General features: G+C 47.2%; 2 protein-coding genes across 2 annotated transcripts; both read right to left on the reverse strand.

Moving 5' to 3' along the window:
* Nucleotides 1-7,598: 7,598 nt before the first annotated feature.
* On the reverse strand, nucleotides 7,599-8,465 carry LOC138943692 (stromelysin-1-like). Its single transcript, XM_070314652.1, has one exon. The coding sequence runs from the start codon at nucleotides 8,463-8,465 to the stop codon at nucleotides 7,599-7,601; it is 867 nt and encodes a 288-aa protein (XP_070170753.1).
* Nucleotides 8,466-11,623: 3,158 nt separating this feature from the next.
* On the reverse strand, nucleotides 11,624-12,733 carry LOC138943693 (uncharacterized). The gene has a single exon (XM_070314653.1). The coding sequence runs from the start codon at nucleotides 12,731-12,733 to the stop codon at nucleotides 11,624-11,626; it is 1,110 nt and encodes a 369-aa protein (XP_070170754.1).
* Nucleotides 12,734-16,290: the final 3,557 nt, after the last annotated feature.

The following is a 16,290-nucleotide window of genomic DNA, read 5'->3' on the forward strand; positions in this document are numbered from 1 at the left end:
CGATAAAAGTTTGGATGTGATGCAATCATTTGTAGAAAATCCTCATTTTTTGATAAGGAAGGTAGCACAGGCAACTGAAGTTAATACATTTTCCATTTATAAAATTATAATGAAAGAAAAATGGCATTCTTTTAAAATAAAATTTACTCAGGAGCTGGCGGAATTTTGATAGAAGAAATGAGTTTTACGATGAAATGATGCATCGATGTGATAATGATAACACTTTTCTTGATAATATTTTTCCGATGAAGCTTCTTTCGAATTAAATGGAACGGTAAATCGTCAGAATTGCCGCTATTGGTGTAAGGAGAACCCTCACTGGATACGTGATCGCCACACACAGTATCCCCAAAAACTGAACGTGTGGGCGGATTTTTGCAAACGTGGTATTATCGGGCCCTTCTTTATCGAAGGAAATTTAAATGCGAACACATCTACAATTATTGCGAAATCAAATAGTTCCTGCTATTGATAATTTGTTTGACGGAAATATACAAAATATTTGGTTTCAACAAGATGGTGCACCGCCACACTATGCAGTAGTAGTGCATCAACTTTTAACTGATATTTTCCCAAACCGAAGAATAGGAAGACATGGAGAAATAGAGTGGCCCTCTAGATCACCAGATCTTTCTCCATTGGACTACTTTTTATGAGGATATGTTAAAAACAATGTGTACACAACGAAACCTGCTAATTTGGCAGATCTTAGGAAACGCATACTGCATCAAGTAAATTTTATCTCACCAGAAATAAGACGAAGCGTTTTAAATGAATTTTACCTACGATTAGGCCATTGTCAAGCAGCAGACAGAAGACAATTTGGACACTTAATTCAGCAAAAACCCGTCTACACACACACACACACACACACACACACACACACACACACACACACACACACACACACATAGGGAGCGTTTGGAGTCATTAAATATTGCGGGAGTGACAAACAGCGGGGTCCTTATCTCTGCTGACACACACACACACACACACAGGGTGTAAGATCCGACCATGCAACCTTCACGCGGGACATCCTGGATAATATTAATGCTGGCGGCACCGTAAATTCTAAAGCTCATAACTCAGACAATTCTCAACAAAAATAGGTCATCAAGTAGTGTTTTGAAAACGTCTCGCTATCATCTTTAATACTGTGTCATAAAAATGGGGTATTTGTTGGCGTGAGCAGATTAATAAATCAAAAGAAACGTTTTCCGAATAAAATATATTGTTAGTGTAAAGCGCTGCGGCACACGAGCCAAGTCAAGAGGGCAAAGACCACCCGCCCGCTCCCTCTGCTTAAGATCCGCCGGTACATCATTCTATCACGCGCAGTCGATAACGCGCCAAGTTTGAAATCATTTTCGCAACAGCCCCACTACTTAAGTGTTTTCGATGCGCGTTCGATTACATTTAGGTTAGTTCGTAATGCAGTAAATTTTTCAGTACTTAAGGCTTTCGTTAAAACATCAGCGCATTGATCATTCGTGGATACATAAACAGAGTCGATTACATCTTCTCGTTGTTTCTCGCAAATGAATTGATATCGAACATCTATGTGCTTGGATCTACGATGGAATTCGGGGTTCCTTGTTAGTTTGATCGCGCTTTGATTGTCAATATTCAGAACAGTAGGTCCAGCACACGTATGTCCGACATCTGACAGTAATTTGCGCAGCCACAAAACTTCTTTACAAGCCTCACTCGCCGCTATGAACTCAGCCTCGGTCGTGCTCAGGCTGACGCATGCCTGACGTTTTGACGACCACGTCACGCATCCACCGCATAACATGAACACGTATCCTGACGTAGATCTGCGCAAGTCTGGGTCATCCGCGTAGTCTGCGTCGCAGTATCCAATCAACACAGTAGTTCCTTTATCAGACTGGAATAAAAGCCCGAAATTTGTCGTACCTTTCAAATAACGAAAAATGCACTTTACTGCGTGCCAATGCGATTCGTCATAATTATCTAGGTATCTACTTACGACACCGACCGCAAACGCAATGTCAGGTCGAGAGACCATTGCTAAAAACAAGAGCGAGCCGACGGCTTCGCGATATGGCGCATTCATGATACATTTCTCAGTCGCATTAGTGAGTTTTACATGTGGATCGAACGGCGTTCTTACAGCATTTGCCTCGCTCATGTTGAACTTCCGCAAGATTTTATTTACATAATTTTCTTGACAAATGAAAATAGAATCTTTCTCGCGTGAAATTTGCATTCCGACAAAGTAATTCAATTCACTGACAGTTAGATCGAATTGAGTCTTCAGGACTTCAACGAACTTTTTTAGCACATTAAAATCTTGCGCAAGTTCCAATCCGTCGTCCACGTACAATGCTAGATAAATTTTTATTCCTTCAAACACACCAACGTACACGCATTTGTCCGCATTGCTTTGCCCGAAATTTAAGCTCTTCATGAGACTGTCAAATTTTTCGTTCCAACATCGCCCGGCTTGTTTCAACCCGTAAATTGCCTTGTTGAGTTTCAAAACTAGATTTTCACCTTTTATCCAAACCGGATGGTATTTTCATATAAGCTGTTTCCTTGAGACAGCTGTTCAAATAAGCTGTACTCACATCAAATTGCAGAGAGCTCAAATTTTCGCGCACAGCAACAGCGAGGAGAGCACGCACCGATTCGTATCGTACAACGGGTGAGAAAATTTCCCCATAATCTATCCCTGGCTCTTGCGAACATCCCTGCGCACACAAACGTGCTTTGTACCGTTTTGGATTTTCGTTATTCAAATCTTTGATTTTGAACACCAACGTGAAACCTATTGGCTTCCGTGATACTGGTAATTTAACTACATCCCACGTCTTATTTTTAACATGAGCTCGCAATTCCTCGTTGATTGCCCGTTTCCATAACTCGGAGTCATTGCAGTTAAGAGCTTCTTCGTAACTACGAGGCACATCGTAAACGGTAGCACACGCCTCGTATCGGTTGGGAGTACGTAAATCTTTCCGGTTGCGTAGCTGATATCGCGACAGAGGCTGTTCCGGCTCCTCAGTTTCGAGCGCATTCGATCGCTCCTCTCCGATCTCACGAGCGTTGGTAGGAACCACGTTCTCGTCAGCGATCACGTCATCGTTCAGCTGCTCGACTGGCAACGGGTGCGCTTCGGCTTGTGGACACTCAGAATTACCTTCTAAATATTCGTTGGATTTTGGCAAAATCTTGTCGAGGGTGATCGACACGGTTTTTTCTTTCACGTTGACATTTTTAGTTTCATTAAAAATTACATTTCTCGACACTACAACGCGACCAGTTTCCGGATTGAAAAGTCTATAATTTTCCGAATCATTTTGGTAGCCCACAAGTATCAATTTCTCAGCTTTTGCGTCCCATTTCTTTCGAAGACCGTCTGGCACAAGCACGTAAGCCTTGCAGCCAAAGGTACGCAAATGCGAAACACGTGGTTTTTTATTTGTCCATAACTCGTAAGGTGTAATTGTATCCGAGCGGGGACCGAGCGTACGATTCAAAACGTATACCGCCGTGTTGACGGCCTCGGCCCAAAGTCGTTTCGGCAAACCTTTCGCGAGCAACATGGTACGCGCGGACTCGACTATGGTGCGCATCTCGCGCTCAGCGCGCCCATTTTGCTCGGGTGTGTACGGTGCCGACGTTAATAGCCTAATACCTCGAGAGTTCAAAAAATTCTCGACTCTTTTATTAATGTACTCTGTCCCGTTATCCGCGCGAACAATCTTAATATCTTTTCCGAATTGATTTTTTACAAGGTTGACGTACCTTTCAAGGGGAGTGGTGCACTTGGACACAGTATAATTGGACACGGTGCAAATGGACACGTTACAAATGGACACGAGATTTTGCACACGGTTCAATTGGACACAGTGCATTTGGACACAGTAATTTTGGATACAGTAGCTTTTGGACACATAAGAAAATACGCATCGTTTACTTGGACACCGCTCAATTGGACACTGTTCGTTTGGACACAGAAAGATGCGCACCGTTCATTTGGACACCGTTCGTTTGGACACCGTTATTTGCCCACCGTTCGTTTGGACACCGTTCATTTGCCCACTGTTCGTTTGGACACCGTTCATTTGCCCACCGTTCGTTTGGACACCGTTCATTTGCCCACCGTTCGTTTGGACACCGTTCGTTTGGGGGAGTGGTGCACTTGGACACAGTACAATTGGACACGGTGCAAATGGACACGTTACAAATGGACACGAGATTGTGCACACGGTTCAATTGGACACAGTGCATTTGGACACAGTAATTTTGGATACAGTAGCTTTTGGACACATAAGAAAATACGCATCGTTTACTCGGACACCGCTCAATTGGACACTGTTCATTTGGACACCGTTCGTTTGGACACAGAAAGATGCGCACCGTTCATTTGGACACCGTTCGTTTGGACACCGTTATTTGCCCACCGTTCGTTTGGACACCGTTCATTTGCCCACCGTTCGTTTGGACACCGTTCATTTGCCCACTGTTCGTTTGAACACCGTTCATTTGCCCACCGTTCGTTTGGACACCGTTCATTTGCCCACCGTTCGTTTGGACACCGTTCGTTTGGACACCAAAATTTGATTTAAATTATACGACGTAATCCACACCAAATTTTTGTTTTAAATAAGAAATAGGTTTGGGTTAGGTTATATCTTCCGGAAGTGGAGCCCCCCCGCAGGGGGGGCGGAACCCACTGTATCCATGCATGACATCCAAATATGCGAAAGGCTAAACAAAGTGCTAAAAGCAATGTAAAATTAAGGACATCAGTATCAGAGATATATAAGTATGAATATATTTTATTTTGACAGATATTATAACCTTCAAATGTATCTCCTTTTCACGATTTCATATTTTACATAGATTTACCAGTATAAAGTGTTATAAGAATACTGATTATATTTTCCCAAAATGATTTTTATTTCTCTCCATCTGTTACATATTCAAACAAATAGTGCGCATGTTTCTGTGTACAAATGAACGGTGTCCAAACGAACGGTGGGCAAATGAACAGTGTCCAAACGAACGGTGGGCAAATGAACGGTGTCCAAACGAACAGTGGGCAAATGAACGGTGTCCAAACGAACGGTGGGCAAATGAACGGTGTCCAAACGAACGGTGGGCAAATAACGGTGTCCAAACGAACGGTGTCCAAATGAACGGTGCGCATCTTTCTGTGTCCAAACGAACGGTGTCCAAATGAACAGTGTCCAATTGAGCGGTGTCCAAGTAAACGATGCGTATTTTCTTATGTGTCCAAAAGCTACTGTATCCAAAATTACTGTGTCCAAATGCACTGTGTCCAATTGAACCGTGTGCAAAATCTCGTGTCCATTTGTAACGTGTCCATTTGCACCGTGTCCAATTGTACTGTGTCCAAGCGAAGGCCACTCCCTTTCAAGAGCTTCTAACGTATCATCTTTATGCTTAAGAAAATTCACTGTGCGAAAGCCAGATGACTCATCTTTGAAAAGTACAAAAATCTCGCGCCGCCAACAGACGCAGTTTGCATTGGACCGCACAAATCAGTATGAATAATTTCTCCGGGTGCAACCTCCCGATTATTCTCTCGAGTTTTAAAAGAAAGTAGTAGGATAGTATGGTCGGTTTTGGCTCAGTATGTTGTGAGTGTGAGAGAGAGGTTACCGTTGGGGAGTAAGAGAGAGAAATAGTTTCGGAGCAGTTTGTAGGCGCCCGAGGGATGGAGATCGGGCTGGGCGGGTGTATGGGGGGGTAAGTAGGTTGAGAGGGGAAGCGCGGCCGGGGGGAGCAGCGGGCCGAGAGCGCTCGAAAGATGGGTGGCGGTTCCTCCCGATTCGACCTTGACGCGACTCGTTCTTTAGGGGCGCGCGCCGCGATCCGCCGTCGCGATTCTTTAGGGGGGCGCGCCGCTTCTAGCGCGCGATCCGCCGTCGTGATTCTTTAGGGACGCGCGCGACGCTTCTAGCGCGCGATCCGCGAGCGGACGGCGGGCGCCCGGCGTCCAGGGGGCGGGGGATCGTCGGTGGGCGGTCGAGCGGACGGAGGGGCGTCCCTCGCCGCTCTCCTCTTCTCGAGGCGCGTTAGCGGCGATACGAGCGCGCTTGTCGCTTTAGCGAGATGGCGAATCTTCGAAAGGTCGTGAAATAAAGAGACATCGTCGTTCTAACGAAAGAGGAGAAGTGTTTTTATTGATTTCTTTTACAATATTTTTAATATATTAATAATACAATAGTACGAGTACGCGGGTAAGCGTATCACGATTCCCCGAAGAGCAGAGCCCGCCGTAGCTCGCAATCGATTAGATCGTTGCGGTCGAAGTTATCGCTCTCGCGTATCATCGCGGGAATAAGCGCCTTATCGCGAACGCCTGCCGCGATGTCGAGGAAACGAGTCAGCTTGTTGTCCACGCGCGCGGTTAAACCGCTTAAAGATGCAACGATGCGGTTGACGCAAAGTTCCAGATTTAATATAGTTACGACGGTGCTCTTCGATACGGCTAGACGAATTTTAGGCGTTTCGAAACGAAGTATTCGGAGATTGTTGAGTTTGCCGAATCGTAGCATCAACTGTCCGATGTGTTTCGGCGTCGGGCGCGCCTCGTCGCGCTCGTCGGAGCGAAAGTGCGACAGAAGCGTGGGTCGTAGATCGAGCAATTCCTTCCACGTATCCGGCGTTAGCGAGATCCCTTTGCCGTGACAATCTCCGAGGACGATTTCTATGAAAGAGGGTCGGCTGACGTTAACGCTGATTTCCAGATGTTTATATGCGGTTTTGGTCAAAGGATAGCGTCTTCCTAAGATTCTGAGCGGTCGCGCGACCGAGACGTCTGCGTCGCGTCTTGGCGTCCGATCGCGATCTCGTCTAAAAATAGATGCGAGCGATGATAGAAACGGTGCTAGCGAATTATTAGTTCGAATAAATGTTTGATAGTCTTACCCATTGTCCCATTTAGCTTTTTTAGCGTATTCCGCGCTATCTTCACGGTCTCGCTCGGTTAGCCTCGATCGATCGTCGAATGAGTGTTGCTGCTGCGGTTGTCCCCCCATTGTCGCGTACATCGTCGCTCGTTCTTTCTCGTTTGTTCTTTTTCGCGCGTTAACTTCGGTGTTCTCCGTCAATAATGAAGCGCTTAACGGATGGACGGTCTTTATATACGCGCGTAGAAATCGCTTCTTCCCCTTTCGCGCGCTTTCTCTTATATATTCTATTTTTAAAAAATAACGGTAGGGTCGCTCTAGTCGTTCTCATCGTCGATCCTCTCTCTCTCGGTCGCGTCGCCGAGGCGATAGATGCGACTAAGGAGATCGCGCAATTGCCTTAGCAGTCCATCCGTAGGACACTCGATGCCGAGCGCGCGTAGATCGAAAGGACCCGCCGAGGTTACGATATTCGTGAATTCATTCAAGGCGTAGAACTGACGTTTGGCGAAGAAATATAGATTACCATCGATGTATCGGAAGGCCGACGTTATCGCGGACGGAATTCCGAGAAATATATCTTTTAGCGTGTCTAACGACTATCATGTGACACTCGTCGATTTCCGCGACTTTATCATCGTCGTATATAGCGTAGGCTCGTCCCGTGTGCGTATTTATCGCTGCGTTGATTTAACCGTTTCGGGGAAGTCCGATATCGTGGAGATATCTCGGCCAACCCGATTTTATCTTAAGACTGGGATATTCCGCGAGGTAGATCGAATCGTTCGCGAATAGCACGAGATCGCCCGAGGGTCTTCGATACGCGGCGGATAGGCGCGTGAAATTCGCCGGTAGAAACGTCGCGTAATCCGTGAGCGTCATGGGTCTACCGTAGCGTTTCTCGGTCATGTCGACCGACCATACGTTGCGGCGATTAGCTATATATAATCGATGATTCATTATCAGCGCGGCGTCCACGCGCCGCAATGCGCAGAGATCCGCGCGCGCTGGGTCGGTCGGCGCGAGGCTCGTCGTCGCGGGCGCCGCGGTGGTCGCGGGAGTCGCCGTCGGATAGTTTCCGTCGTCATGAGATCCATACAGATTCTGTATAGCGAGAATGTCTTCTATGCTCAGCTTAACTGGAAATTGATTCTCGACGTCGGATATATACGGGAACATTATAGAGTCATTGCGCATGCTATGCTGTAGACCCAATGCGTGGCTGATCTCGTGCGTTAGCGTTTGTAGCAGATGATGCGTGTCGGGAGGATTTTTGTTTAGATACACGTGCCACGGTTCGGAATCGTCGACGTGTATCTCCAATGTGAAGTCGGTCGTTCCAGAAGGAAAGAACGCGTGAGCTAGGGCTCCTCCCGGACCGTCGAAGGCCGCCGGGTAAATACCGACGTTTCGACGATTCGCGTAAGTGTGCGCGCCTGTTCGATACGATATCAATATATCGGGGTGTAACGGGTCGCGCGCGAAAGTTAGCGACGAGTTCGCCGCCCATAACGCGAACGCCGTTTCGGCCGTTCGCGAAATTTCGTCGCTAGCCATCTGAAAATTCCACGCGAGACGCGTCTTCGACCATTTTCACGCGATTGGGCTATACGCGCGATCGGGAATATCCGCGAGACCGCATCGCGGTTTACGCATAAGATGAAGCGTAACGGTGTTTAACGCGCCGTTTCCCGATAATTGATAATATTCTTGAAACAGCGATAGCGCGCGACGCAGAGATGTCGCGTTATCAGACGACAGTGATTCTCCATCGTCCTTTAGAAAACCGTACACGCGCAGAAAACGTAGCGCCTCGATTCTTTCCGAGTCGAAGGGTGCGGCGACTGTCGCGGCGACGAGCATCGTCGCTAGAGCGAGAAGAGCCGTCCTCGTGTTAGTCATCGCGCGAAGCGGGGAAGACGCGGTAAACTATCGAGAGACGCCGGGCGCGATTGATTCGCGCGTTCCGCGAGACGCCTATTTTTATAGTCGACGAATAATGTGGGTGGGTGGGGAGAGGGAGAGAGAAACGCGTCTCTTTCGACGTCGAGCGTTCGGAATGCGCGTTATTTAACGGACGCGCTCGAGTTCCTCTTCTGTTTTTTCTATTTTATTATTCGTTTGTCCTCTAAGAAGGACACTCGATGAGCGATTAAAGATATCCCTTCCAACGATGCGCGTTATCTAACGGATGTTTTCTGTTATTTCTATTTTATTATTCGTTTGTCCTCTAAGAAGGACACTCGATGAGCGATTAGAGATATCTCCTTCCGGTAACGATAAATTAGAGATACCCTTAGATGCTCCCTAGATACTTCTTTCCGGCGATGATGTTCTCATTGTTCGCCGAGTATTCGGAATGCGCATTATCTAACGGATGTTTTTTGTTATTTCTATTTTTATTATTCATTTGTCCTCTAAAAAAGACACTCGATGAGCGAGTAGAGATACCCCGGCGACGGAGCGGTCGCGGAAGGAAGATGCGGCGTGATCGATAAATCGTACCGCGACATCCGCGCGTCGATTTTTATAAAACGCGAGATCGTTTCGAGAAGCTTCAAAGTATTCTCGCTCGCGAGATAACGAAGCGCGAAACGGTGGAACGCGAAGTGGCGAAAGTTAAAATCGGTCGCGAACTGTTCGATATGGAACGAATCGAACAGATAATTAACGCGGCCGATTATATTAATGTGAACGGAGATTTAATCGCGATAAAGTCCTACGTTCTGGGAGATCTCGCCACGGATTTGCGTGCGGAGGCGCAAGGTGTTATTGAAAATAGTCCGGATTCGTTTAGACTCGCTTTTCAGTTGAACGAAGACGTAGATATCGCGTGTTTAATATAAGTTATATTAATTTTTATTAATTTTTATTAATTTTTATTTTTACTAATTTTTACTTTTACTAATTTTTACTTTTACTAATTTTTACTTTTGTATTTTAGACAAGAAATAGAAAGCTGTATAAAAACGGCGCGAGAATCGCTCTACAACTTAGTAACTAGAACGAGGACTATGCTCGCACAAGCGCAAAGCGTTCATAGCGCGTTGCGCGACGCTCGTCGACGCGACGTCGCGCGAGTTCCCGAACGGTTCAACTTAATCGGTCGGCTTCACGAGCGCGAGCGCGACTTTGCCATCCCCGAGTTAATTGGTCCGCTTCGTGAGAGCGAGCGCGACTTCGCCGTTCCCGAGGTTAGGCGAGTCGTCGCAACGCCGATCGACGAGGAGCCCGAATCGCGACCGATCGGCGAGGAGCTCGAATTGCGATCGATGGAGGACGAGGCCCAACCGGCGACGATCGACGAGGATGAATCGCGGGCGAATGTACGATTGGCGAACTACGAGCCCGAATCGCAACCGTTCGACACGGAGTAATTTTACGCGTTAATGAAGCGCATTTGTAAGATATGATTTTTATGAATAAACGCTATACATTAAGCGAAACGTCGATTTTTCACGCTTCTCTTTCCTTCTTCCGCATCCTCTCGTTCTCGCGCTTCTCGTAATAACTATCTGTATCCGCATTAAGTTGCGACCGCGATAAAGGAAAAACGCGGTTCGTTCGTATAACATGTATAATTGACTCAATACATTATAATTATATATATAAAGTTTAAAATATATAAATTAATTTGATACATTATAATTATATATAAAGTTTAAAATATATAATTAATTTGATACATTATAATTATATATAAAGTTTAAAATATATAATTAATTTGATACATTATAATTATATATAAAGTTTAAAATATATAATTAATTTGATACATTATATATAACTTAAATTTATAGATTATATACAATAATATACAATATACAATAATGTAATATAATTTATAATATAATTTAAATTATAATTTATAATATAATTTATAATATAATTTATAATATAATTTATAAATATAATTTATAATATAATTTATAATATAATTTATAATATAATTAATATAATTTATTTATAATATAAAATCAATCGCGCAAACGATCGCGCCGCTCGAACCACCAATCGTGCAGTTTGCACGCGTTTTCCAACGCGCAATTTTTCGTGTGATATCCGCAGCGAAAGGCCCGCGAAGCGTTCAGAGTCTCCAGACGTTCGATGTCTTCGTAATCGGCGACGATAGTCTCGACGGAAACGGTTATGTCGCGATCGTCGGCGACGTTTCCTAAGATCTCGATCAGCCACTTTTTTCTTTTCGTGACCTTTGACATAGATCTGCACCGTCGAATCGGGGCTAGATTCTCGACATATGGCATCTCGAACGAGTCTTTTCATCAACCCGTAATTCGTGTGTCCATCGTTCCACTTTAGCTGGTGATGATTCGATATCAGCCAACACGCTCGCGATTTTTCCGCTCTCGTGAGCAAATCTCACGACATCGGCGGGCGAAAGATGTGATGCGTTAATTCCACACCATTTCTTAACACGGCTACTTCTTTCGCGACGAATTTTTCGTTAACTACGAAACCTTGAAGATCGACAAAGATCGGGCGCGTCCATCGTCGTTGTTAGCGATACTCGAAGTGTTTCTTTCTCGATTGTTTCTAAGTGTTTTATTCTTTCTCCATATTTTTTCGAGTATCGTCGCGCTTACACGATTCTGCGCACGACATTAGTGAGCAGATTGTACTCTACTACTCGATCGTGAATAATAAGACAGTAAGCTGTGGTGTTAGAGGGGGATGTTTTTCCTTACAGTCGAACTCTATGCGAACGTCACGGTGGCGCTTTTGATCGACTCGTTCTGTCGAGAACAGTCGATGACTACGAGTGGGCCGTGAGTTAAAAATTTGTTTAAATTTAAGAGCGCTTCGTCGTTTTCGCATTCATAATACGTTTTTCGAAATTTCGAATACATATCGTATAACACGGCGACTTTATGTTTATCGAAATCTAGATTCATGTCGTCGTAAGGATAAAAATCGGAATTAAGATACAGTTTGACATTAGTTAGTTTGCAATCGTCGAATAAAGAAGGCTTCTCGGACAGAACGTTCTTCTTTCCAGATTGTAGCGCGAAGATAACGTATCGCGGTTTCTCGAGTTGCGTCGCCGCTTTGACGGCCCACGAGTGTTTGGTCGTGCTCTGTAGAAGCGGAAACTCGTAGAGATCCCACGAGCGAAAAGCGACGCTCAGGTATCGTCCGCTATCTAACGTGCGCAATAATCTTAATTTATTAACATCGTTCAATACTATATGAGGCATTCGCCATTGCATCTTTAACAAAACGATTTTAAGTTCTTGCGTTTCGCGCGATATGACGCAATTGTTATCGTTGCGCGCTCGTATTAGAATAAGTTCGTGTCGCGCGTTGATCACAACGCGCTTGTAATCTTCACAAAAACCTAATAGCACGTTGAGAGGTACGCAAAAGTTAAAATCCCCGATCGACGAATGAGTCGTCGCTAATAAATCCCATCCAGCTTTTTTTAATATTTTGCTTCCCTCGACCGTCAGCGACGCGTAATTCTTGATCGTGCTCGTTATTCCAACGTTTCTGCTTCGATCGATCTCCACGCCGTCGAGCTCGTAGCGAATCTCCTCGAACATAAACGCCGCGCAATTGTTCACTAGTCTCGTCACCGATGCGATTTCCCCTTGCGCGCTCGGCGCCTCCTTCGACTCGAGTCTGCCCTCGACGTAAAGAAAACTGTCGCAAGGCAACGTGTACAAATGCTGCTGTTGTATAGGAATTCGAATCTCGTCGCTATTCCCGAACGTAGTATTGGCGTAAGGGTTGTACGTATGAGTCTCGATCTTGACGATGCAATCGTCGAAGATCGGCTCCCCACCGATAATTAGAATGTCGCACATTCTGCTTTTTACGAAGAAGCGGTCCTCGGCACGACGAAACCCAAAGAGCGCAGAAAAGCCGCGTTGGCGACGGTCAGTCTTCCTCCCTTCTTCCTTTTCTTTTTCGCGTTTAGAGGCGACGCGACGGCGACGACGGGCGCGTTTCTCGCGTTTGATCCGTTCACTAAGAGCATCGCGCGCTTCTCTACCGTTTTCGCCGCACGTGCAGACGAATCGTGATCTCCTCGTCGCGAAAATCGATCAATTTTCCGTTCTGATCCACAACACGCACGCTTATATCGGTAATGGTCCGCGCGATGATCGGGAGGTAAATGATCTGAGTAGGATAGATAGGCCGGTTTTGGATCAGTTTTGTGTGAGTGTGAGAGAGAGGGTATCGTTGGGGAGTAAGAGAGAGAGATAGTTTCGGAGCAGCTTGTGGGCGCCCGAGGGATGGAGAGCGGGCTGGGCGGGTGCGTGGGGGGGTAAGTAGGGTGAGAGGGGAAGCGCGGTCGGGGGGAAGCGGTGGGTACCGTGAGTCGCCGAGAGCGCTCGAGAGATGGCGCTCGGGGGGTGGCGCGCCCGACTCGCGACCTCGACGCGACTCGCGCCCCTAGCGCGCGATCCGCCGTCGCGATTCTTCAGGGGGGCGCTTCTAGCGCGCGATCCGCCGCTTCTAGCGCGCGATCCGCCGTCGCGATTCTTTAGGGGGGCGCTTCTAGCGCGCGATCCGCCGCTTCTAGCGCGCGATCCGCCGTCGCGATTCTTCAGGGGGGCGCTTCTAGCGCGCGATCCGCCGCTTCTAGCGCGCGATCCGCCGTCGCGATTCTTTAGGGGGGCGCTTCTAGCGCGCGATCCGCCGTCGCGATTCTTTAGGGGGGCGCTTCTAGCGCGCGATCCGCGAGCGGGCGGCGGGCGCCCGGCGTCGTGGGGGCGGGGGATCGTCGGTGGGCGGTCGAGCGGACGGAGGGGCGTCCCTCGTCGCTCTCCTCCTCTCGAGGCGCGCGTTAGCGCGAGCGCGCTTGTCGCGTTTCGGGGCGAGTTTTTTTCGTTTTCCGACGACGTCGCGCGTCCGAGAGCGAGTATCCGGTTCGGTTAATCGGGGGCGCGTCCTCGCTATTTTCCTCGTTATAAAAGGACGCCGCGATGATCTCGAGGTGTTAGTACGTTCGAGGATATTTCGCGGCGCGATGAAGCGCGCGCCGAGCGCTTTAACGAGATTAGCCGGAAGAGCGGTGAACGTTCGAATCGGAAATGTCGAGGATATACGGAATTTGGAGATACCGAATTGTTTGAAGAAAGAACTACGCGAACGTTATATAGAGGATCGTTTGTACTGTATAGAAGAGATCGATTTCACGGAAGAGTTCGTGCGAGAGGCGAGCGAGACGCGATTCGACGAACCTTTCGCGAATGTCGGAGCCGATGGCTATTTGCTCTATCGCAATTGGAGGCAGCGATACGGAATTCCGAAATTTTCGTGGGAGGTGAATCACGTCGTGCATTGTTTCTTTAAGTTCGGTTGCCGATTCGAGAACGGAAAGTATTTCGAGGAGAACGAGAGATATTGCGCGTATTGCGCGCGTAGCTCGAGTTTCGCGAAGAGCGTATCGACGCACGTGACGAAAACGGTGTATAGCGAGATGGTGCCCGCTTGCGATCTCGTCGACGAGGTTTTCGACGTGTCGAATAATTGGTGCGCCGGCTGCGAGACGAGAGCTTTGTTCTACATCGAGAATTACGACGAGGAGGAGACGTGGTTTATTTGTAAAAAATCTTGGCGTTCGTTAGACGACGAGTGACGAGATGGAGGCGCGCGATCTTCTCGATAGCGCGCGGGACGTCGCGACGGGGAACGCGTATCGCGCGTGGGCGCGACGGTGCGACGAGTGTCTCGAGTCTCTGCGGGAGAGATGTCAAGGAGAGCGCCGAGGGAGATCGACCGGAGCGATCAATTCTCTTATCGCTCGGATCGTTCGATTAACGGGCGCGAGAGACGATCTGCGTCGACGTTTCGAACGCGTGGGAGGCGGCGTAGAGGAACGCGAGGGATTCTCGTGGTCCGAGATCGAGACGGCTTTCTCTAGACGCGTTTTAACCGGCGCGGTTATTAATTTCGATTATATCGAACCTCGACGATTTCTCGTGGACGCTAGAGATACCGTGCTCGATCGAATACGCGATGTTATGAATGAATATAACGGTGTTAAGGTCAATACCGTATTTGTTGGCGAGTTCGTTTCGGGCGACAAGATCGATGTTAAGACTATTGTCACGAAGAATTATCCGCTTCTACCTCTTTCCGACTCGCGAGAGTGGTACGAGAAGCGAGTGGTCGACGCTACTCTAACCTCGTTGGAAGAATTTCAGGAGCGCGATAGCGGATGGGCGTTATCGCGAATATTCAATTTAACCGTGAACGTGAACAGATACAATCCTATGCACGCGGGATGTCGCGTTAAATTGCCGCGAGAGATCGCGTTGAAGAAAGCGGTGATAAACGTGCAATCTAATGACAATGCGTGTTTCGCATGGGCGGTGGTCGCCGCTCTGTATCCAGCTGAAAAAAACGTGGGTCGGGAATCTTCGTACCCGCATTACACGACGGTGCTGAATCTGAAGGGCGTTAAATTTCCTATGAGTTTGAACAAAATTACTAGATTCGAGCGTATTAACGACATATCTATTAATGTGTATACCGTTCGAGATAAAAAGGAGGGAAAAAACGGTTGTCGCGTTGTTCCTTTGCGTCTCACTGACGATAAAAAGAACAGACACGTTAATCTGTTGTATTTTGACGATATGACGCGACGAGATGACGCGACGCATTTCGCGTGGATTAAGAATTTGTCGCGACTCGTCGGCTCGCAACTCAGCGGTAGACGACATAAATCGCATATATGCGATCGGTGAGTACTAATTAAAAAAATCGTCGCGCGATGTTGATAATGCGCGAGATTTAAAATGTGCGTTATGTCGCAGGTGCATGCACTATTTTCGAACGAGCGATAAGTTATCGGCTCACAGCGTGGACTGCGGAAGGATGAACGAGTGCGCTATAGTCCTTCCTACCAAAGACGACAAATGGTTAGAGTTTCGTAACTATAGTAGAAAGGAGCGACTTCCATTCGTGGTGTACGCTGATCTCGAATGCGTACTGAAAAAGAAAGAGGAGAGGAGAACGTCGAATACATCTATCGTTCAGCATCACGAAGTTTATAGCGCCGGATATTACGCGCGATGCGCGCTCGATGGCGTTAGCTCTACTTACAGAGCTTATCGCGGTGAAAATTGCGTATTGTGGTTCGTTAGAGAACTGCACGATCTAGCGCTTCGCGCGAAAACTGTTCTCGATATCGATGCTCCTATGACGAATCTTACATCGGATGAATGGGAGAGATTCGTAAACGCGACGCGCTGCAGCATATGCGAGAAACCGTTCGAATTGGGAGACGCTCGCGTGCGCGATCACTGTCATTTGACTGGACGGTACAGAGGTCCGGCTCATTCGAATTGTAATTTAAATTATAAGGATACTTACGTAATTCCCGTATTCTTTCACAATTTATCGGGTTACG

Source organism: Polyergus mexicanus, unplaced genomic scaffold (genome assembly GCF_030449975.1).
Source record: "Polyergus mexicanus isolate NDT 795.1 unplaced genomic scaffold, iyPolMexi1.0 SCAF_32, whole genome shotgun sequence".
In the NCBI taxonomy this organism is placed as follows: Eukaryota; Metazoa; Arthropoda; class Insecta; order Hymenoptera; family Formicidae; genus Polyergus; species Polyergus mexicanus.

Bases quoted from the DNA above. Each gene is read 5' to 3' on its own strand.
- LOC138943692 (XM_070314652.1), bottom strand. From the start codon at position 8,465: ATGGCTAGCGACGAAATTTCGCGAACGGCCGAAACGGCGTTCGCGTTA.
- LOC138943693 (XM_070314653.1), bottom strand. From the start codon at position 12,733: ATGTGCGACATTCTAATTATCGGTGGGGAGCCGATCTTCGACGATTGC.